The 22,795-nt window shown below is 40.9% G+C and overlaps 1 protein-coding gene across 1 annotated transcript; it reads left to right on the plus strand.

Moving 5' to 3' along the window:
- Positions 1–7,372: 7,372 nt before the first annotated feature.
- Positions 7,373–17,981, plus strand: gpr146 (G protein-coupled receptor 146). Its single transcript, XM_084134370.1, has 2 exons — positions 7,373–7,830; positions 15,253–17,981. Exon 2 carries the CDS (start codon positions 15,296–15,298, stop codon positions 16,295–16,297), a length of 1,002 nt encoding a protein of 333 aa, XP_083990496.1. The 5' UTR covers positions 7,373–7,830; positions 15,253–15,295; the 3' UTR covers positions 16,298–17,981.
- The last annotated feature ends 4,814 nt before the right edge of the window (positions 17,982–22,795 follow it).

The following is a 22,795-nucleotide window of genomic DNA, read 5'->3' on the forward strand; positions in this document are numbered from 1 at the left end:
ATGATGTCATTTCCTCCTGAAGAGAAAACTAGCAAGACCCAAAGGTATGTTCTCCCTCCACATTTTCAGTTATTTCACCTAAAGTAGTGCTTGGGGCAAATGTGTACTTATCATATGTCAACAATGTTACTACAATGAATTCATAAATAACTTTGAATTTCAATTTTACTCAGTTGTACATATAATATTTAGAAGAACCTCTCCGTAAAATGCCATGTGGTGTCTGGTGCTAAGCAACCATTTTGATTTTATCCCTAAAAACAGCAAAAATGTCAACTAGGTTACCAGTCACCTATGTTACTCTGCAAAGGTAACTTAGTTGACCAAGAGTAACATAGTTGACATTCATGACATGTTCTTATAGTTTTCAGGAGTTCATTTAATATTCTAATTGTACAGTAACTATAAAATACTTTGCAATAAATATCCATCCATCCATCCATCTTCTTCCGCTTATCCGGGGCCGGGTCGCGGGGGCAGCAGTCTAAGCAGGGATGCCCAGACTTCCCTCTCCCTAGACACTTCCTCCAGCTCCAGCCGGGAGACATAGTCCCTCCATTGTTGACATATGATAAGTACACATTTGCCCCAAGCACTACTTTAGGTGAAATAACTGAAAATGTGGAGGGAAAACATACCTTTGGGTCTTGCTAGTTTTCTCTTCAGGAGGAAATGACATCATGTGGAGCAGGTCATGTGATTTGGAAAACACACTCTTCCTTGAGGGGTGTATTTGCTATGGGTAACTTAGTCCTAGGTCTTCCCCGGTGTCTCCTCCCGGTGGGACATGCCCGGAACACCTTCCCGGGAAGGCGTCCAGGAGGCATCCGGAAAAGATGCCCGAGCCACCTCAGCTGGCCCCTCTCGATGTGGAGGAGCAGCGGCTCTACTCTGAGCTCCTCCCGAGTGACCGAGCTTCTCACCCTATCTCTAAGGGATCGCCCAGCCACCCTGCGGAGAAAGCTCATTTCGGCCGCCTGTATCCGGGATCTTGTCCTTTCGGTCATGACCCAAAGCTCATGACCATAGGTGAGAGTAGGAACGTAGATTGACTGGTAAATCGAAAGCTTCGCTTTGTGGCTCAGCTCCTTCTTCACCACGACAGACCGGTACAGCGACCACATTACTGCAGAAGCTGCACCGATCCGTCTGTCAATCTCCCGTTCCATCCTTCCCTCACTCGTGAACAAGACCCCAAGATACTTGAACTCCTCCACTTGAGGCAGGAACTCTCCACCAACCTGAAGTGGGCAAGCCACCCTTTTCCAACTGAGGACCATGGCCTCGGATTTGGAGGTGCTGATTCTCATTCCAGCCGCTTCACACTCGGCTGCAAACCGTCCCAGTGCACGCTGAAGGTCCTGGTCTGATGGGGCCAGCACGACAACATCATCCGCAAAGAGCAGAGATGAAATCGTGTGGTCCCCAAACCCGACCCCCTCCGGCCCCTGGCTGCGCCTAGAAATTCTGTCCATAAAAATTATGAACAGAACCAGCGACAAAGGGCAGCCCTGCCGGAGTCCAACATGCACTGGGAACAAGTCTGACTTACTGCCGGCAATGCGAACCAAGCTCCTGCTCCGGTCATACAGGGACCGGATAGCCCTAAGCAAAAGGCCCCCAACCCCATACTCCCTCCACAAGATGCCGCAAGGGACACAAAGCACATGTGGATTGGTTGGGCAAACTCCCATGAACCCTCCAGCACCCTGTAGAGGGTATAGAGCTGGTCCAGTGTTCCACGACTGGGACGAAAACCACACTGTTCCTCCTGAATCCGAGGTTCTACTATCGGCCGGATTCTCCTCTCCAGTACCCTGGCATAGACTTTCCCGGGGAGGCTGAGAAGTGTGATCCCCCTATAGTTGGAGCACACCCTCCGGTCCCCCTTCTTAAAAAGAGGGACCACCACCCCGGTCTGCCAGTCCAAAGGTACTGTACCCGACCGCCACGCGATGCTGCAGAGGCGTGTCAGCCAAGACAGCCCCACAACATCCAGAGACTTGAGGTACTCAGGGCGGATCTCATCCACCCCCGGTGCCTTGCCACCGAGGAGTTTCTTGACTACCTCGGTGACTTCAGCTTGGGTGATGGACGAATCCGCCTCCGAGCCCTCAGCCTCTGCTTCCTCAATGGAAGACATGACGGCGGGATTGAGGAGGTCCTCGAAGTATTCCTTCCACCGTCCGATGACATCCCCAGTCGAGGTCAACAGCAGCCCACCTCCACTGTAAATAGCGTTGGTAGGGCACTGCTTCCCCCTCCTGAGGCGCCGGACGGTTTGCCAGAATCTCTTCGAGGCCGACCGATAGTCCTTCTCCATGGCCTCACCGAACTCCTCCCAGGCCCGAGTTTTTGCCTCCACAACCACCCGGGCTGCAGTCCGCTTGGCCCGTCGGTACCCGTCAGCTGCCTCAGGAGTCCCACAAGCCAGCCAGGCCCGATAGGACTCCTCCTTCAGCTTGACGGCATCCCTTACTTCCGGTGTCCACCACCGGGTTCAGGGATTGCCGCCTCGACAGGCACCGGAGACCTTACGGCCACAGCTCCGAGTGGCCGCGTTGACAATGGAGGTGGAGAACATGGTCCATTCGGACTCAATATCTCCAGACTCCCTCGGGATCTGGTCGAAGCTCTGTCGGAGGTGGGAGTTGAAGATCTCTCTGACAGGGGATTCGGCCAAACATTCCCAACAGACCCTCACAGTACGTTTGGGTCTGCCGAGTCGGTCCAGCTTCCTCCCCTGCCATCGGATCCAACTCACCACCAGGTGGTGATGAGTTGACAGCTCCGGCCCTCTCTTCACCCGAGTGTCCAAGACATACGGCCGGAGGTCAGATGAAACAACCACAAAGTCGATAATCGACCTCCGGCCTAGGGTGTCCTGGTGCCATGTGCACTGATGGACACCCTTATGCTTGAACATGGTGTTCGTTATGGACAAGCTGTAACTAGCACAGAAGTCCAATAACAGAACACCACTTGGGTTCAGATCAGGGGGCCGTTCCTCCCAATCACGCCCCTCCAGGTGTCACTGTCACTGCCCACGTGGGCGTTGAAGTGCCCCAGTAGAACGACGGAGTCCCCAGTCGGAGCACTTTCCAGCACCCCTCCCAGGGGTGAACTCCAACACATGGCGGCTGAACTGGGGGGCTATAAGCAAACCCACACCAGCCCGCCGCCTCTCACCATGGGCAACTCCAGAGTGGTGAAGAGTCCATATTCTCTCGAGGAGTGTGGTTCCAGAGCTCAAGCCGTGCGTGGAGGTGATCCCAACTATCTCTAGTCGAAATCTCTGAACCTCATGCACAATCTCAGGCTCCTTCCCCGCCAGAGAGGTAACATTCCATGTCCCTAGAGCTAGATTCCGCGTCCAGGGATCGGGTTGTCTAGGCCCCCGCCTTTGACTGCCGCCCGATCCACTTAGCACCGGCCCCTTGCGGTCCCTCCTGCAGGTGGTGGGTCCACGGGAGGGTGGGTCCACGGGAGGGTGGCCCCACGTCGCTCCTTCGGGCTGAGCCCGGCCGGACCCCATGGGGGGAGGCCCGACCACCAATAAATATTATAAAAGTAAACTTGTTTTCAGGCAAATGCCACGATTATCTGCTGCAGAAAAGCAGCGCCGTTACCGTGCACGGCGAGATGCTGATCCTGCAAAAAGGGGGGCATACTTGGCAAAAGGCCGGCAGAAATGGAGAGAAAAGAGGGAGCAAGGTGCATACTATAAGCCCATATCTGAACAGAGTGAGAGGGAAAAACGACATGCGCACACACACACACACACGCTAACAAACACGTGGCACAAGCACACGGTCAAGCACACACACATATAGACACCAGACATGTATAGTCCAGGTGCCAGAAAGTAAAAATCCTGCCATGTTTTTGGATCTGCCTCTACATCTAGAACAGGTGTTTTCACTAACGAGCTCATCTACCTGGTAGAGGAGCTGGTTTAGTGATGGTTGGAACAGCTGCTGGACAGGATTTCTACTTTCTGGCACCTGGACTATACACCTCTGATATACACACACGCACAGATAAAGACCTACTATCATCCTACTTTGTCATGTCCAGTCAACTATGTTACTTTTGTCAACTATGATACTGGGCTGTCAATTAAGTTACCATTATGTTTTTTTAAAAATATATGTATTTCAATGGTTCCCTAATCTCCAAGTAAATATTTAGAAACTGAGTAGCTGTCAAATATATACCTCAGGATAATTTCATCAAGAAAATTATCATGAATCAAGCAGTTTGGAAACAAAATATACAGACCGGTTACTTCAGTACTTGAAATTTGGGGCTTCAATTGAACAAAATGTGTATTTTCTTAATTAATTGGGTATTTTAATTGAAAAGGTAGGTAAATAGACACATATTCTTCCAAGAGTAATGATTTTTTTAAATGTCTGCCATTTACTTAAAGTTAAAACTTATAGGTTTTGTCCGTAACATAGTTGACCAAATAATGAGTAAACTTCTTGTTTTTAAAACTAAATATCTGAAATCAATTATGCCTGAGCTAGGCAATGACTAAAAACAAAATATTTCAGGGATTATTTATCAGGGAAGATAATAATATTTTGTAAATAAATATATTTTTTCCCAGAATTATTCAAACTCAAAATCTCCCACAATTATATATTGACCCAGTTAGTACCGGATTGCATTTATCAGAATCAGAATCAGAATCAGAAAGAGCTTTATTGCCAAGTGTGCTTGCACCCACAAGGAATTTTTCTTGGTACTGAAGCTTCCAGTGCACATATACAAATACAAATACAACAAGAAACATAGTAATACAAATTCTAAGAATAAAATATATAAAAAATAAATAAAAATAGTATAAAAGTAAAAAAAAGTAGGGTCACAGTAGTTGGGTTTAGTCCGAATAAACATTTACAGATTATGACAGTATTTACAGTATTTTGCGTAGTATGAATAATATAGATATAAATATCACCTGAGTTAGAGAATATTACACTAGACAGTGCAATATTATACATTTACTATATATTATATAGATATATATTATTATATATTGCACTAGACAGTGCAGTTTATACCTTTTAAAGAACAAAGGCTGCATCCAAGATCGCAAACTTTCTTGAGTAGGTACTTATTTTGAATAAGTAATTAGGTTACTTCACGACGACTAAAAAAGTATGTTGCATATAGCATGACTGTGTGTAGTATGAATGTAATCCGGACGCACTACATTCGTTATGTTGTCATTATCATGTGACCTACCAGCGTCACTTCACTGCCATTCATAAATCCTCTCTCGTGTCCTCATGGGATAGTAAAGTGTCCATCGAATGCGCACTTCAGAATCTCACCGGAAATAGTAGTTCTTTCTGGGACTTTTTGCCAACTCTTTTTTGAATGCTACTTCTTTTGTCACATACTATTTTTTGCCTAGTATATTGTAGGGAAGTATGCGATTTCGGAAGCAGTCATACTTTTTTAAACAACCATGAAGTTCCTACTCCGAAAGTATGCGGTTTCGGACACAGCCATAGTATTATTATATCAGTAACTCAGTCAATTGCGTGACATGACTGGTCATGTGATCTCACCAGAGCAGAACTCCATTGCTGCGTCCGAAATCAAATACTTTCCAACTATATAGTATGGAAAAACAGTAGCTGAAAAATACCTGGATGACCTACTACTTCAGGCGAGATACTGAAGTGTGCATACGATGGACACTTTACTTTCCCATGAAGCCACAGGAGAGGACTTATGAATGGCAGTGAAGCGACGCAGCTGACGCTGGTAATGTGATAATGACAACATGACGGATGTAGTATGTCCGGATTACATTTATACTACACACATTATACTATATACAACATACTTTTTTAACGGCCATGAAGTTCAAATTCAAATGTAGTATAGACTCTATAAGACCTTATGCGCCAGAGAAACGAGGGCGCCGCCATCTTTAGAATATTGTCTTTGAACTTCCGTTTTTGCAGTCGCTCTGTATATTTTTATGGCATTGCTGTCCAGGAGTAATTAGCTTTTGAAGTGGATTTAGCCTACTTAATGTAAAGTTAACGAAAGTTATCATGAGAACTGTAATGTTTAAAGCAGATGACTTAAATGTCAGTCGACCGGGAAGATTTTAAAATGAGCCTTTCATTAATAAACACGCAAAATCGCTGTGAAAATACAGGCCGGAAGTCAAAAGACAACGAGCGCAGCGCTGAAAAGGGGCGGGGCTACATAAGGTCTATACTCAGACAGTAGCCTATACGCAATTTCGGACGCACTGCATTTGTATAATAAAACCACCTCTTCTCCTGAGTCTATTTTAGAAAATTGCTTTAATTTTCTCTGCATTTTTGTTTGTTTGCAAAACATTTTGCACCTTTGCAACAGAGTGCACCTTTAAAAATCAGCTATTGAAAAATCCACATCTAATCAATATTCTGAATATTACGGTATTATAAAACTTTACTAAACTAAATGCATTTAAAATCATATTCTAATATTTGCTAAATATAATCAAAATGTATTTTATTTGCATTTTACACCACGTTTTGTGTTGTATGTGTTTGGTTTTGGAAAGAATTGCACATGTTGAGGTTTTCAAAAATGAATCCCATTAATTTATTGTTCAGCAACCATGTTGTTGTTTTTTTGCCTGAAATTCTGTCTCGCACTATGACACATTAGTTTATTTCGCAATGTACATGTGTACAAATGATGTTGCTGCATCATGGGAAGTGACATTGACTTATTTTTATTGCCTAAACTGAACTAAACTAAATACAATGACACATTAGTTTATTTCGCAATGTAGCCTACATGTGTACAAATGATGTTGCTGCATCATGGGAAGTGACACTGACTTCTTTTTATTGCCTAAACTTAACTAAACTCATTTAAAATCATACTCTGTTTGTTACTAATCATACTCTATGTCACTATATTCTGTTTTCAGGCATTTGTATCAAACAAAAGTTTACCGTCTATAAAAACAACATCAAATGCAAGTAGGTTAGTTTCCTCATCCAGACTACCGGTGTAAAATGGGCTAAAATAATGCTGCGGGATCGGTAATCCTCTGACCTGCAGACTCAAAGCCGCTTCTCTGGCAGGTTTTAAACGCGATAGTGAGTGAGTGTGCTGTTGAAAGTTGCTGTATCTCTCCCTCCCTCCACTACACTCGTCCATTGACTGCGAGCTAAGCGAAATTACGAATGCTACTATGGTTAAGGCTACGCTTATGAATATTAAGAAGGTCGCGCTCACGTTGCCTGGTAACCGTCCAATGGCAAAGGCTAGATTCATGCATATTAATTACCCTACGCAGGCGTTGTTCGGTAACCTTCCAATAGCGAAACGCGTGCCTAATGAATATTAATTAGCTACGAGGGCCTTTGTTTTGATAGTCCAATAGCGACAGTTTGTGTTATGAATATTAACAACTTAAGGTTTACCGTAGTAGATTTCATAACTTTGCAGTCGGGCCTCTTGAAGAGGACTGTGGGGGAGGGTCACGTGACGTGTGTACACACAGTAGAGTTCAGCACCACTCGATTCGTAGTAAGATCATCAGCGTCCTCCCCTTTCCAGAACAAGCTTTGACGGACCAGAGACGAATGTACCATATGCAACTGTGTTTACGCCACATATTGGCGACTTAATCGATCACATTTTTACTTACTTTTTTTTTAATACGAAGTCCTGGAAGTCTAGCTACCGATTTGGGAGCTTTTGTCAAAGTATCCGAGGAGAAATGTCAATGGAAATACAGCAGAACCCGATGCCTCCGTAGAGAGCTGTCTCTCAGTGCCAAGAACTGGTCCTCTGGTGAGTAGGTTAGCCAATACCTCCCTGTATTGAGTTAAAAGTTGTTTTTAAAGTAGCATTTAAACCGCTGTATCTAGTCAGCAGTGATGAGAGAGCTCGCTACATCAGTCTAATGCACGTTAGACACTTTATAACAGTTCACCGCTCGAAGTGTGGCATATATGTGACAGTTAACAGCAACATCAGACAGGTTAAACTCAAACGTGTAAAGCCCGGATGAAAAACAAACCAATGATATTCACTGCTCAGTCAAACATACGCATCTTTTTTAGTCATTGTGAAGATTTTCCCCCCCGCTGTATGTTTACTAAAATACAATTAACCATGGTTTTAAATAAAAAAAAAACATGGTAACCACAAATTAACAATGGTTGTGGTTATACAAATCTATCTGCCAAAAAAACAACAACAACAAAAAAAACATGGTTAATACACTTTTACTACAATAAAACTTTCGAACGGGTTGTTTTTGAGATTATGCGCAGAAAAAAAGTAGCCTATATAAGGGGTTTGTACATTTAGCCTAGTATTTTCGGTTATATTTTCCATGAAGGTGCCTGGATGGGCTTTGAACATCCTGTAAGCATCAACAGACCGTGTAAGGAACACACTGTGTCTTTACATTTAAACACTCTGTATAGCTGATCAATTTTAACTTTTATTTTGAATTAATATTTAAAAATCAGCTAAGTATTGAACAAACAAATTACAGGTGTTTAATTGTTTTTAAACTTGATGTAAGGCGATTTGTAAGTTGCTGTTTTCACCAAGTACAACATGTTCCTGGATCAACATCTTTATTGATCCTGAAACAACGTTTCAATCAACCAATCAAGTTTAGGCTTACAACCAGGGTTAGGTGTTTCTACATCAGTGTTATTCATCATCATTTCCCTATGATTTAGGTTTAGGATTAGTATCGGACTAAATCGGACAGGAATTTTGTGCAGGATCAGCAAAATATGTTGATCCAGGAACATGTCTTACTTGGCAAAATAATGGTGATTGTAAGTTGCTATATTCTCATTGACTTATTAATGACCAGTGACCTTTGAGAAGAAAACTACTGTTTGAGTGTAATATTTACTAAATATAATCAAAATGCCTTTTATTTGCATTTTACACCACATTTTGTGTTGTATGTGTTTGGTTTTGGAAAGAGTAGCACATGTTGAGGTTTGCAAACATTAATTCCATTAATTTTGTGTTGAGGAGAAATATATATATATATATATATATATATATATATATATATATATATATATATATATATGGAAAAGCATTACCATGTTGTCTTTTATTTGCCTGAAATTTAGTTTCGCGCTGACACATTAGTTTATTTCGCAATGTACATGTGTACAAATGATGTTGCTGCAAGGGAAGTGACATTGACTTCTTTTGATTGCCTAAACAATCAAAAACCCCATAGAGGCTACGTTACTGTTGGATCAGGTCCATGTAGGACTTGTAAGAGGATGGCAATGTGCCTATGAGTTCTGTTGAAGATCACAGATGTCATATGAGACAGCTGAGAGAAGCATGCATCTTTGCCTAAAGACATTGGCGAGCGCTTTACTCTCCAACATGGTCTGGACTGTCCAGCTGGACATGAGAGGATTACGTAACCTGTTATCCAATTTTCTCATACAGTTGTCAACTTTGATCCCTCATATTCTCTTCAGTCCATATATTTCATTCCAAATGTGGAGATATTTTTATATAAGTGACCCCAACAACCCACAATGCTAAGACATGACGTACACACCAAAATATAATGTTCACCAGTAAACAAATTATGCTAGGCAAATCATACGTGAATCGCTTTGTATAACTAGGAACGATCCTGCAGTGAATTTGTTTTTCTCGGTTCAAGACTGCACACGGTACTCAAACACCCAGAGTGATGTCTCCTGTTGATAACTTTACAAAGAAGCGCTGAGAGAACTTGCCGTCCCAGGGGTCAACACAGCTGTGGCGGTGTCAGGACGACTAACACAGATATGTGCAGGAGGTTTAATTGAGACGTTTGTTTGTGTTTCACAGCTTAATGAAAGTATTGTAAGGCTTAGAAAAATGTCCTGGTCATCAGAGCCCCGGCTGCGTGTAGGTGATGAAAAGCATGTAAGAATGAATGGCGCTGTTGGAGGACGAGAGATTGAAACGGGTCGAGTCGGTGTTGAATAAAGTTACTTGTAGATGCAAAACGCGAAAGATCCCTCTGCAACACCCATACTTTCAAACCAGACACATTTTAACTTTGAGCTCACATGGCTGAGGATCCATTTATTTTACATTTTCAGCTGAATATTAAATATTTTTATTTGAATATTTATGAGGCACACTTTGATCTCTATACCAAGATGACCACTACTACTATTACTGCCTGTTGCGAGGTTAGTTTTGGAAGAGGGTTGTTGGGTAAAAACACCATGCATTGATTTCATATGTATGTACTTATTTTGAATTTGTAGCCTACTTTGCAAGTGCTAAAAAAGCATGTTCTAAATAGTATGAGTGTGTGTGGTATGAGTCTACTCCGGCCGTACTACATTCGTCATGCTGTCATTATCATGTGACGTACCAGCGTCGCTTCACTGCCGTTGAAAAATCCTCTCCCGTGGCCTCATGGGATAGTAAAGTGTCCATCGTATGCACACTTCAGTATCACACTGGAAATAGTAGGTCATCCGGGAACTTTTTGCCTACTCTTTTATGAGTGCTGTGAATTCAAACATACTTCTTTTGTCGCCTTTTGTCATCTTGTTTTTCACCTACTAGCCTATATAGTAGTGAAGTATGCAATTTCGGACACAGCCCAAGTGTGCCGCCCATGCCCTGAAAAGTGAAGACAAAACATTCTGATCGCCCCCTTGTGGCCGGCTGCAGTATAGGTCATAAACCCCACCCTCTTCATGTAATTGGAAAAAAAAATCAAATTACAATTTTTTTTCCATGGTTTCTGTCATTTTAAGTAGTTCTTATCATGCTGACATATGTTCAAATGTTGATTTCTCCAATTAGTTTGGTTTTAGTTAGTTATTAGATAACCTGGTGTAACGCCAGCTGTGCTTGCGATTGAGTCGGGAGCGGGAGTAGCCTATGTGCGGGACCTTGATACCGCGGCTCCACCTCAGGATCATTACTGTGCGTGTGCAGACTCGGGCTCTAAATGACGTAATCGGCACAAGATTCCAGCGGTTATTGCTGGGATATTTTGGCTAAAAAAAAATGTATTTCGGAAGTGGAGACACGCAGTCCATCTTTTTTATACAGTCAGTTTTTCACCATAAAATATGGTGATTCATATTTTTTACTTCTTTTATTTTTACTTCTTAACTACTTTTATTTTTTGAAAGATTTTTTTATATTTTGCAGTATTTTACAGTAAAATTACATGTAATAATTAAATATAACCATTTACAGTTGGTTATGTACATGGTAACTTACAGTTAATTAACAGGTTTTTACTGTGGCATAACAGTTTTCTGTAAAAATGGCAAAAAACAAGAGACCTGTATGACGCACTTCTGCGAAAGATGAATACATTTTGGCAAAAAATGTAAAAGACTTCCATTGTAATCACTGAGATGTTTTAACATGCAGTACCATATTTAGACATTTGTAGGCATTTTTTTGTGTCATTTTTGTTTACGTCACTTTTGCGTGTCATCTCTATTTCGATATGCAAAACCTTGGATTTTTGACCTTTAAATACGTCGTCTTCCTCTTAGTCTGCTTTCTATTTCCTAAATCCCTGCAGCTGAAACACAGAAGTAAAAAAATGTATTGTAGCACAACATGATTTGACTGCAGAGCGCTCAGTCCTCATCTTCGTTTACTATTCGTTACCTAAACCCTTGCAGCACGCACACACACACAAAGCTCAGAAAATGCAATCATGTGACATCACTCAGCCGATTCTGAGAATTTGCTGTACATTCCAGTGGGGATACGAGGGGTGTGGAGCAGCCCTCTTTTCATCTGACGGGCGGAGGGTTGACTACTTCTCTGAAAGTGTCAAGTGCATTTAGTTCGACTCCCACAACACTCTTCATCCAGATGCATGGTCAGCCAAGATTTCTTGTTTGTTTGTTTAAGGGAGGTACAGTTAATAACAGGGCACATTGAGAGGTACACAGTGGATGGACACTTAACCGTTACAGTCGAGCTTGCTCATGTATGTGAGGCGTGAGCTGAAGGCGTTAGAAGAACTATTCTCAAAATGACATGCTTTTATAGTAAGCAGTGATGTCAGCTACCTTTTGCACCCACTCAGGAATGCTTTAGTCTTCCAGCATAGACAGTGTTTGGTCATGGTCTCTTGAGGCTGACAAGATGCTGGTTGCAAGTTTGAAAAGCAAGGGATGTACAGTAAGGATGGGCAGGATGGTTGAATAGTCGGCTGTGTACAAAAATGTACAATCCCGTTAAAAAGGTTTGGGACCGGTAAGATTTTACTTTTATTCAGCAAGAATGCATTGTTAAAAAGTGACAGTAAAGACATTTATAATATTACTAAAGATTTCTATTTCAAATAAATGCTGTTCTTTTTAACTTCCTATTTATCCCCCCCCCCCCCCCCCAAAAAAAACAATCAGAATAAATTTGTCATTGTGTTCACAAAAATATAAAGCAGCACAACTGTTAACAACTGTTGATAATAAATTATTCTTACGCACCAAATCAGCACATTAATGATTTCTGAAGGATCATGTGACTGCTGTGGGCCCTACTTATGCAGGCCTCTCTCAAGAACAACTAGTTAATTTTTTCAGACTGCAACGAGTAGCTGATTTTGAAAAGAGTTTTTTGATTTTTATCTATTAGGCTGTAATCCCTTATGGGCAGCATGCAGTCTGAAGACCTGTCCTCCAGTACTGCCCTTATTTGTACAATTGGTTGCCATGGTCACAGGAAGAGGAAGAAGGGAACAGGATGATGACTGTTTTTAAGTGAGAGATAGGGACACAGGTAGTGACTAGTCTTGGCTGTTCCATTGTGTTTGCTAGCAGCAAAGTCCATTTGCAAGATATTTTGTTTCTTTTGAAAGTAATTCATGCAGAAAAGCCGGCATGGCCATTATGGAATCAGACTTTTACACCTGCCCTTTAGAAACCATGCCATCACATATTGTTTTCCCACGGCAACTCTTTTCTCCTGTTCCCAATAGGACTGAGTTTCATGCCAGTGAGGAAAACAATTTAGTCTTTACAAGTAGAGATGCACCGATATGAAGATTTTGGCCGATACCTATAATTCTTTATATTTGAAAGCCAATAACTGATATTTTGCCCGATAAATCTAAATCCAATTTGTTTTGTCCCAAGCACACAATTATAATGTTCTCATTTTAATTGTATGTAGCCTATATGACAGACTTGAGCTGCACATGTTGCACTTAACCGAATTTTCCTTTTTGAAGTGATTCCAATCATATTTCAAGCAATTCAAAACCATCATGACGAACAGTGTACATCTGAAGTGCCTCAGCTGAAGGAAATAATCCATTATTTATCGGCTTTAATATATTGGCCAAATTTTCTTATCGGGCCGATAACGGTAACATTACAAATACACATATCGGCCGATACCGATATGGTGGCCGATATATCGTACATCCCTATTTACAAGTTTTTCCTCTAAACCAGAGTTTAACCCTTTTAAGTGTTGCATTGAAGATATTTACTGGTAGTTACATACCGGTTAGACCGCAACATAAAGTGCTGCATACAGAGCTGTTGATGCAGAAAACATGCTGGTTCCCCATAGGTGTGTGACTACAAGGTGAAAAGAGTAAATGAGTTTACCCTCCCTCTGGCAAGAGTCATAGTGGAGCAATCCATGGCTGCCTGTCTCCAGGCCAAAACAGCCGATCTGTGACTGTGTTATGTAAGCAGACATAGGAACATGCACTCAACAGTCATTATATCTGCTCAGATGTGCTCGGCGTTGTCTGGGAAGACTCCAACTCTACGACCAAATACATGCTGACATGCACACAAAAGCCAGAAGCCTTGTGTCAGAAAGTTTGATCTGCAAAATATGTTCTTAAGACATTATATATATAATGACTTGGGCTGTTTTTTTTTTTTCTGACAATTGTCATGCAAATAATCGTGAGTAATGATTTCATTGAATTGTTGTTGGTTTTTATGTTGTTATTATGAATATATTCACTTAACATATTCTATAGTCACTTTAAATGAATTAAGATTGGAGTATGTGTGAATGGGAAGTGCACAATGATTGCGATTATTCCAAATAAAGATAGTAGGGACAAATAACTTTGGCTAGCACACGTTTATCACATATAAAAAACACGGGAAACCAGGTTCAAATTTGGCTTGTTTGCTCTCTTTCCTCCTTAACTTTGCTCTCTTTACCAATTGTTTACATAAAAGAAGCCAGGAAGCTAATTAAATTTTAAAAAAGCAATAATGTAGCCTGTGTGTAATCATACAAAAGTGTTGTTCACATTTTGAGAGCTCACTGAGAGCGTTATGTCATTATGTTTTAATGAGTGGACTGCAGAGCAGCTCTCTGCATGTGTCCGCGCTGTGACCTCATCCTGAACTCAAACTTCACACTGTGCATCCACTGCTCCCCTGACATGTCACATCTCATGCCATAAATCTGCCCGACTCACAGCCAAAGAGCTGAATTATGCCATCCTTTGGTCACAGCACGTGCATTGTCACCGCCCAACGAGGCCCAAGGTGCTGAGCTGGAGAGGTGGAACCTATTGTTATGGAAAGAAACATCTGATGTCATATAATGGTGTCCCTCCTCTTTTTTGTACAACATGATCCTTAATGGCACGTGGTGACTGAAATGAAGTCCTTGTGTTTAGGGTTTTGCTCTCCAGTGCAACATATTGTGCTGAGTTTAATTCAGTCTGTAAGATGCAGGGAAGTGGAAAAAATGGTGTTTCTTCAAATCTAATGCTTGTGCATTGACTGTGCTGTTTATGTATGGTTTCAGTGTTCTTCTCTATGTGGTGGTAACAACAGCAAGAAGGTTTTTGCAAGCCATTGCAAATCAGGAAACACCTAGAAAGTAATAAAAAAAAATCTAAAATGTAGCATTACAGGTGCACTATGTAATTATTTCCCACTTACATGAAGTTGTAAACCTAGAGAAATGATCAGTGCTTTTGTCAGCTATCCATAATTTTGTTCAAGGGCGTCCAATCCTGCTCTTGGAGTTTAGCTTTATCATTGAATTAAACGCTCCTGAATTAGCTTATCAAGGTTTTTAGGATCACTAGAAACTCCCAGGCAGTGTATTGGAGCTGAACTCTGAAGGAAAGCAGCCCTCAAAGAGCAGGATTGGACACCCCGGATCTTGTCGGGTAATAAAAGCGTTTTATAATTTTGAAAACAAACCAATGCATTAACATTCTGCTCATGTTCTTTCTTACAGCTGATTCAGAAAGACGGAGCAGACACCTCTGGAAAGTCTAGCAATGTGGAGTTGCATGGTTTACAATGAGACGGACGACAACGTGGACCTCCGGCTCTGCCAGGACTTCGGACTCATTCTGTCCGTCTTCTCTCTGGTGTACCTCATTGTCTGCTTTCCAGTGGGGCTTTGCTACAATGCCCTGCTGGTGGTGGTCAACCTTTCCAACAAGGTCACCATGACCATGCCTGATGTCTACTTTGTGAACATAGCCATTGCTGGTCTGGTGCTCAACTTGGTGGCTCCAGTAGAGTTGCTGGGCCCCAGTTTTACACGCTGGCCCATGTGGGAATACAACAATGAGATCTACATCACCCTCCTCATTCTCTTCAACATCTCCTCTCTGGTCATCATGTACTCCACTACCTTGCTCAGTCTGGACTATTATATTGAGCGGGCTCTTCCTCGCACCTACATGTCCAGCGTCTACAACACCAAGCATGTTTGCGGCTTTATCTGGGGCGGTGCCGTACTCACTAGCTTCTCTTCGCTGCTCTTCTATGTGTGCAATCACGTCTCCACTAAGATCATCGAGTGCTCCAAGATGCAAAACAAAGAGGCGGCTGACGCCATCATGATGTTCATTGGGTATGTGGTGCCGGCGGTTGCCGTGCTTTACGCGTTCGTGCTGATCCTCCGAATCAGGAAGGAGTCCACGCCTTTGGACCAGGACTCTGGGAGGCTCGATCCTTCCATCCACAGGTTGCTGCTGGCCTCTGTGTGCATGCAGTTTCTTCTATGGACTCCATACTACATGACCTTACTGGTGCACACAGTGGCTGGAGCTCCTGGGAGCTATTCCAACAGGCACCACCTCACCACATACTTCTTCCTGAGATGTTTATCCGTGCTGCTCGCCTTCTGCAGCAGCTTTGTCATTCCCCTCATGTACAGGCAAATGAACAAGAACTTTTCGCATAAACTCCAGCGGCTCCTAAAGAGGCTGCACTGCGGGGACCAATCATGTCCTCACGAACGCTCAACAGTACAGCAGGTGGTCACATGAGGGCTTGTGTCCAATCGGACCTGCTTCTCCCTCACTAGCACTTACTCTGAATCCACAGAAGTAGAGCCAGCACATGAACCTGGATATATATATTGTGTGCAGAAAGGACGCTCACCACAAGGTGTGTCTCTGTGAAATTTTGGAACCTCTGTAACACTTAACTTTATTCGTCCATCTCTGTGGTGAGTGGGCGACCAAGAAGAAACCACTAAGTGCTGTTTTTGTGTAAGCTATGTCTATTCTTTGGGTTTTTGAGCCTGGGGAAATCTCAACCCATCTGACGGTCCTTTCGGTGGAGGGGGAAAAGGTTGAACGTGTGTAATCTGTTACAGGATATGTGGCATAGCCTTCTAATGTGATGCTTTTTGACCAACCTATTCCCTTTTAGCTCAAGTTCACATTTTGCCCCAGACTCTCTGTGTTGTGATCCACAACAGCATAAGCTCTTCAGTCTAGATTGAGTTTTCTGGTCACACTTTCTATAAAACCTCCTGGTAGACGCTAGTAAACGCAATATAATTACCTCAATTTCACACACCAACGGGCATTACATTACAACTTTTACAGCACCCAGAAATAACTCAGTGAGACTGATATCAGGGAGCGGGAAAGATGTGTTTGTGTGTGTCGTTGTGTGCGGGTGGTTGTGTGTTCTCGAGTGCTTGCTGCTAAGGTGATGTGCATCATAACTGCACAGCTGCTCAGCCATATTAAATCCAGTCAACTGTGTATAGCTTACTGAGACGAAGCTATAGAAATTATCTACTAGACAATGGATCACAGTTTTAAGGTCAACTAGTTAGAAATTTAATCTTCTTTATTAAATATTTTTTCAATCATTAGTCTGTTACTACTGTAATTATTATCCATGCACCATAAGGAAGTGGTTAACAATTCACATGTTTGAGATGTGAATACAAGCTGCACAAGCTCTGTCAATACAATCAAACATATTTGATTTCTTTTAACAGATTTACGCTCAAGAAGAAACCTGCTCAGATTTTTTTCTGGAACGTGCAGTTAATGATTTTCAGAAGTATTGATCTGACTTTATTGCTTCTAAACAATGAATCAGATTGGGAAAACTTTTTTGTCTGATGTGTATATCCAAAAGAAATAGCTTTTATTGAGATTAGTTGCATGAATAATTTCATTGTATGCATATATAGAGAAATATGCATCAATGCTCTCAAGACTGGGAGAAAATCGTAGACCTTTCCAGAAAATAATACTGGCAGGATGAGAAATAGTACAGTTTAAGCTAGTAAATGTTATATTGTTATCGAAAATGTCTTTACTCTAGTTTTTTCTTAAGTCAGTGGATGCAAAATTAGTATATTTTGGAGAAAAAGCACTGTATGTGAATGGAAGAGTGGAGATGTGTCATTTATATCCACTTTTGTGTGCAAGGGAAAGAATGTATTTAAAGTTATGAAGGGGATTCAAATCAGTTAACCCTCAATCATAAATGATTAAACAGCATCAAATCGCAATGTAATGGCTGTTGTTAGTTTGCTAATGCCAGTATGTATCATATTAAGAATGTGTATATATTGTACTTCAGAGATTTACTGGAAAAAAGGCAGACTTGCCATTTTAGAGTACAGTATTATTATAAAAGTGTCAGTCATCCTCTGTCCCATACTGAGTCAAAGACTTGTTCAATAAACTAACATGAATATAATCCTGCTCGGCTTTTCATTGACTCACGACATCAAAGAACATCACAGCGTTCCAAATGACAAATGATGAAGCTTGTTTTGGTTTGCGTCAACAAAACAGGTATGGGTGACTACACTCGCACATACCAAAGAAAATAAAATAAATATGGTTTATGTAACAGATGCCAAAACATATTTTTCTTGCTTGGTGCGAGCCTCAGAATAGTGCCAGGCCCCAGGAGCACAAACCACACTGAAATGTTCTTTGGCAGAATCATTTTGTTTAGTGGCCCATCTGCAGAGCAGCAACCACCACAGACATTAGTATGGTGAAAGACACATTCAGCTTGTTCTTCATTTGGCAGCTGTCTTAATTTAATAAAAACACATTTTTGTGGCATATTAAACACTTTGCAACTTCACTAAGAGGTTTTACTGAAGAGTTTGAGCTTGTCCAAGTTCAAATCTCAAATGGAAACTGTATTGCAAAAACAATGATTGTTAATATCAAACAATCTCCAACTGCCATTGGTTGAAAAACAGATAGCCCTGCCCCAAACTCATGCCATTTGTTAAATCAATATTGCTGTTGTCTGGCTGGTCAGGAAGCTTAAACAAATAGCGCAATGTTACACATTTCGGGAAATCTTATAGTTGACTGAGATAGAAGGCACATTTTAACCAACCTATCAAGAAAAGGACATTATTTTATTGCGATTATGTATGAAAGTCAAACATCTTTTTGTTTGCCGTTTAAACAGGAATACACAGTAACCTCCTAAATGTTTGTGGAGTAAGTTGTACTAGAGAGAGTCAGTCCAGTGTCGACTATTTTAAATAAGCATTACTGAATGATTCACAAAACGCTGTAGTGTTGACGCTCGCAGAATAAGAATTCACCTGGGTTTTGTTATATACTGACTCGCAGTGGGGGCACCTTCAGTCAACAGAGTCAGCAGTATGTGTGTGTGTGTGTGTGTACGTCTGGAATGGAGCGAGCTCGGTCAGAGTGGGAGTAGACCGAGGGGCCCCGTTCAGGCCTCAGCACTGTGTGCAGTCTCTCCGAAGTGCCTGTGGCGTCCCCAAACCAAGCCACAAAACCCCTGTGAAAGAGGAACATTCTAGGCGTTCTGAGAATTGTTTTGGCTTCTGAACACCCCCAGTACAACATATCCGCCTGTCACAACACAAGAACAACATTGTCCGATATGGAACAATGGAGCCAGGGTGAGTGTCGGAAAGTTAGACAAGGAACCAATGAAGAAGCAAGAGAATTTCCATGTTGTTTGGAGTAATACTTCCGAAACTGATTGTAAGAGTATTTCTTACAGGCACTGTTTTCTTTTTGTTAGAAAGTCACACTACTTTTTAGGAAGTTTTGGAAACTTTTTACCATGCTTTCATTTATTTATTTTTATTTTAAATTAAGAAATTTTTATGTTTTACACTTGTCCCAGACTTTCAATCTTAATATATAAAATCAATCATAAAAAATATAAATAATTTAAACAAGTGAAAAAAATATGTGTGAACTGCATCATTTCCAATCAGACTGTAATTTAATATTTAATTAAGTGTGTATTTCCTAAATACACACTTAATTAAATATTAAATTACAGTCTGATTGGAAATGATGCAGTTCACACACATTTTTTTACTTGTTTAAATTATTTATATTTACCTAAAATGCTATTAGCTTAAGCAAGACGAAGGAATTGACCATTTTATTTCCAAACATGTTTAAACCGTAATGTCCAGTACCGTTATTTCCACAACAGTATTAATTAAAAATGACAAAAAGTATTGGTAAATAAAACTGTGATGGATGGATGTCCACTGTCTGAAAAGTCATGAAGTTTATTTTCTAAGGTTTATTCACTAAAAGTTCACAGGGCCAAAAGTCCTAAAGAAACACCTGTAAATGTGTAACATGTCTAGCAAAAATCTGTACTACGGAAGCCCTGAACTGCAACGTTAAAAAAATAAAAATAATATATATATATATTATATTATATTATATATATATATATATTCTAGCATTCCAGAGATTAAAGTCGAAATATTTCGACATTAAAGTCGAAACATTATGAGAATAACGTCGTAATATTTTGATAATAAAGAAAAAATTACGAGAATACAGTCTTTCGTAGAAATTATTTGTGTGTGTGTGTGTTTGTTTGTTTTTGTGTGTGTTTGTGTGTGTGTAGACTCAGTGTTCTCGTAATTTTGATTTTATTTTCAGAATATTACGACTTTATTCTCATTCGTAATGTTTTGACTTTAATCTCGAAATATTTCGACTTTATTCTCGTAATTTTAGAAGAAAATAAAATGTTTTACATATTTTTATGTTTTACGTTGCGATTCAGGGCTTCCGTACTTTACAGACATATTGTGCAGTTGTAGTCTTTTTTTTCTTCTTTTTTTCAATAGATCCATCAGTCAAACTGTTCTTGACTGGTCACATTTGTAATTAGCCTACTTTAGAGGATATGAAATTTGATCTTAACCAAATGGAGACACCATTGCATTAAGGACAGCCCTTTAATCTACTTTGAAGGGAATCCTTCATAATTATTTCACTGCCTCTGAAAGAAATTGCAGAAATTGTTTTGTGTATTGTACACAAACATATATTTTGGGTCTGCCAAAACCAGAACTGTCAAAGCACAAATCACTCAGCTGTTTTTTTTGGGTTTTTTTTTTTACATCTGTATAGAGTAAAGTAGGCCTACATATGGACTGTATAAAATAATGGATGCCATAAATGCCTTTCTCCATTAATATTTCATGAAGGGCAAATCAGATCTTAATGTTTTCCTCACAAGCACGAGTCATAATCTATTTGCGTTTTTTTTTTTTGCATCAATAATTCCCTGCTATCTACTTCACTTTATTACACATCTCTCTGGAATACTTTATTCTGATTGGTCAATCGTGGCATTCAGTAGTCGGATATTTCGTAATATTCAAAGATGTCCATAGCAATGTTACTTGCTGTGCTACTTTCACATCTTTCATATCTAACCGCAGACTCGCACCCTTTTGTTTTATCAATGCTACTGACACCTGACGTCTTTTGTCTCAGTTATCAATTGTAATATCGACTGTAGTGAAAATGTACATTATCCCATACATATTGCATCCGATGAAGTTAAAAGCTTTGAATCGCCTAACAGGACATGCTTTCTAGAGACTGGTGGATGAGGCGTTCACCTCCCCCACTAAATTACTGAAGCATCACCCCACTCTCAGAAATCCACACCTGAAAGTTCAACATCCTGTTGGTATGTCCCACCAAAACTGAAGGCAAGCGTGTTTTAGTAATATTAAAACACGCCATGTTTAATCTCTTAATGGCACCTCTGACCATTCCAGTGGCCTCAAGAAATGATTTCACAGCCTCCTTAATCTGAGAGACTCTAAATAATTCACTCGAAATCCAATGGCAAACAAGCTAGAGGTTCGCACAACAGGTTTTAAATCCCACATATTGGGTAACACATCCCGAATAATGCCTCAACTCCGGACACAAGCTCAATTTACCCCCAAGAAGCCGGGGTCTCTAATGTTCTCTGGTCTTGTTTCAAAGTAAACTTGGGTTGAGCTTAAAAAGTAATTGTTTCGTAGAGACCGGCTTAAATCGGCCACACTAGACCACCAAGGTTGCACATTTGGTTTGTCTCTTAAAGTTTTTGCTGTTTGACTTGGCGCTCATCCAGATCTCTCGTATAAATCAGGACAACAATTCCTTTTAGAGGTTCAGGGTCACAGCAGGCGATGCAACTGAATCAGCTGATCCAGAATAAAAACAACAGAGTCAAATAATATATTTATACATAAAAATACAAATCACAGCCAGACTAAAAGTGAACATTTTTCTATCCAATGGCTTAACCTGGTTTAAAACTGTCAAATGTCTGAAGTTTGACCCATTTTTCTATCTGTATGACATTATAAAAATGGGTCAGGAGCTTTGTATTTACATGTCTGGTTTACCCAACCCACTTCTATTCTAACCCCGATAAGCGCAGGGAAATGGGATGGGGCAATTCAGTCATGGGACCCAGATTTACTACTCTTTAGATAATGTTATCATTTTTTCACCAGAAATATCTATGGTCACATCGAATGCCTTAGGCGATTACACGCTCCCTTCCTCTTTTTGCACCACCAGAATGATCTGGCATGAACTGAATGCTTTGATAAATCAGACCCGATGGGGAAAGACAGTCCAGCCTTGCTGGAGAGGCCCAGACTAACAGCAGATGGCTGAAACCCAATCCTCTAAGATCCTGCCAGACCGGCATGGTATTTTTCCTCTTTGCAAATGTACCAGAGATTTGGAAATACAACACAATGAAATCCTGGTGTCAGCAGAACATCTGAGAATTGGACCATGGGAACCACACAAGAGTGAGTGACCAGGTTGGCGGTGTTTGACGCTGTGGTTGTGTGGGTTGGAAGTCTTGGGAGAGTGTGACTATTAAAGTGAGAAAGTCACTAGTGTCTTTACTCACTGAGACAAGTGTGTCTCCACCAGACCACAGGCATGGAGCTCTACAACCAATTATCCTTATGTGGTTTCCAAAACATTATGACATATACAGTCCTGGACAAGAAAAAAAAAGGCAGGAAATTAGCAAGAATTGCAGAAATACTGTAGATAAAGTAACCGATAAAACAGGGAATAGCAACTTGCAGACAGTTTTTTACAGGAAGATGATTCAGTGTTGTTCCACTCAATGTTAATGGCTTCAAACAGTTCATAAGTATAGTTGAAAAATGTCTCCCAGTTCGTTTCAGTTTAATGTAAGATCAAAGATTCACTATAGGG

The sequence above is a fragment of the Abramis brama genome (genome assembly GCF_963993115.1).
Source record: "Abramis brama genome assembly, chromosome: 1".
NCBI classification, from domain to species: domain Eukaryota; kingdom Metazoa; phylum Chordata; class Actinopteri; order Cypriniformes; family Leuciscidae; genus Abramis; species Abramis brama.

Coding starts and splice junctions, on each gene's coding strand:
- gpr146 (XM_084134370.1), top strand. CDS start 15,296: ATGTGGAGTTGCATGGTTTACAATGAGACGGACGACAACGTGGACCTC.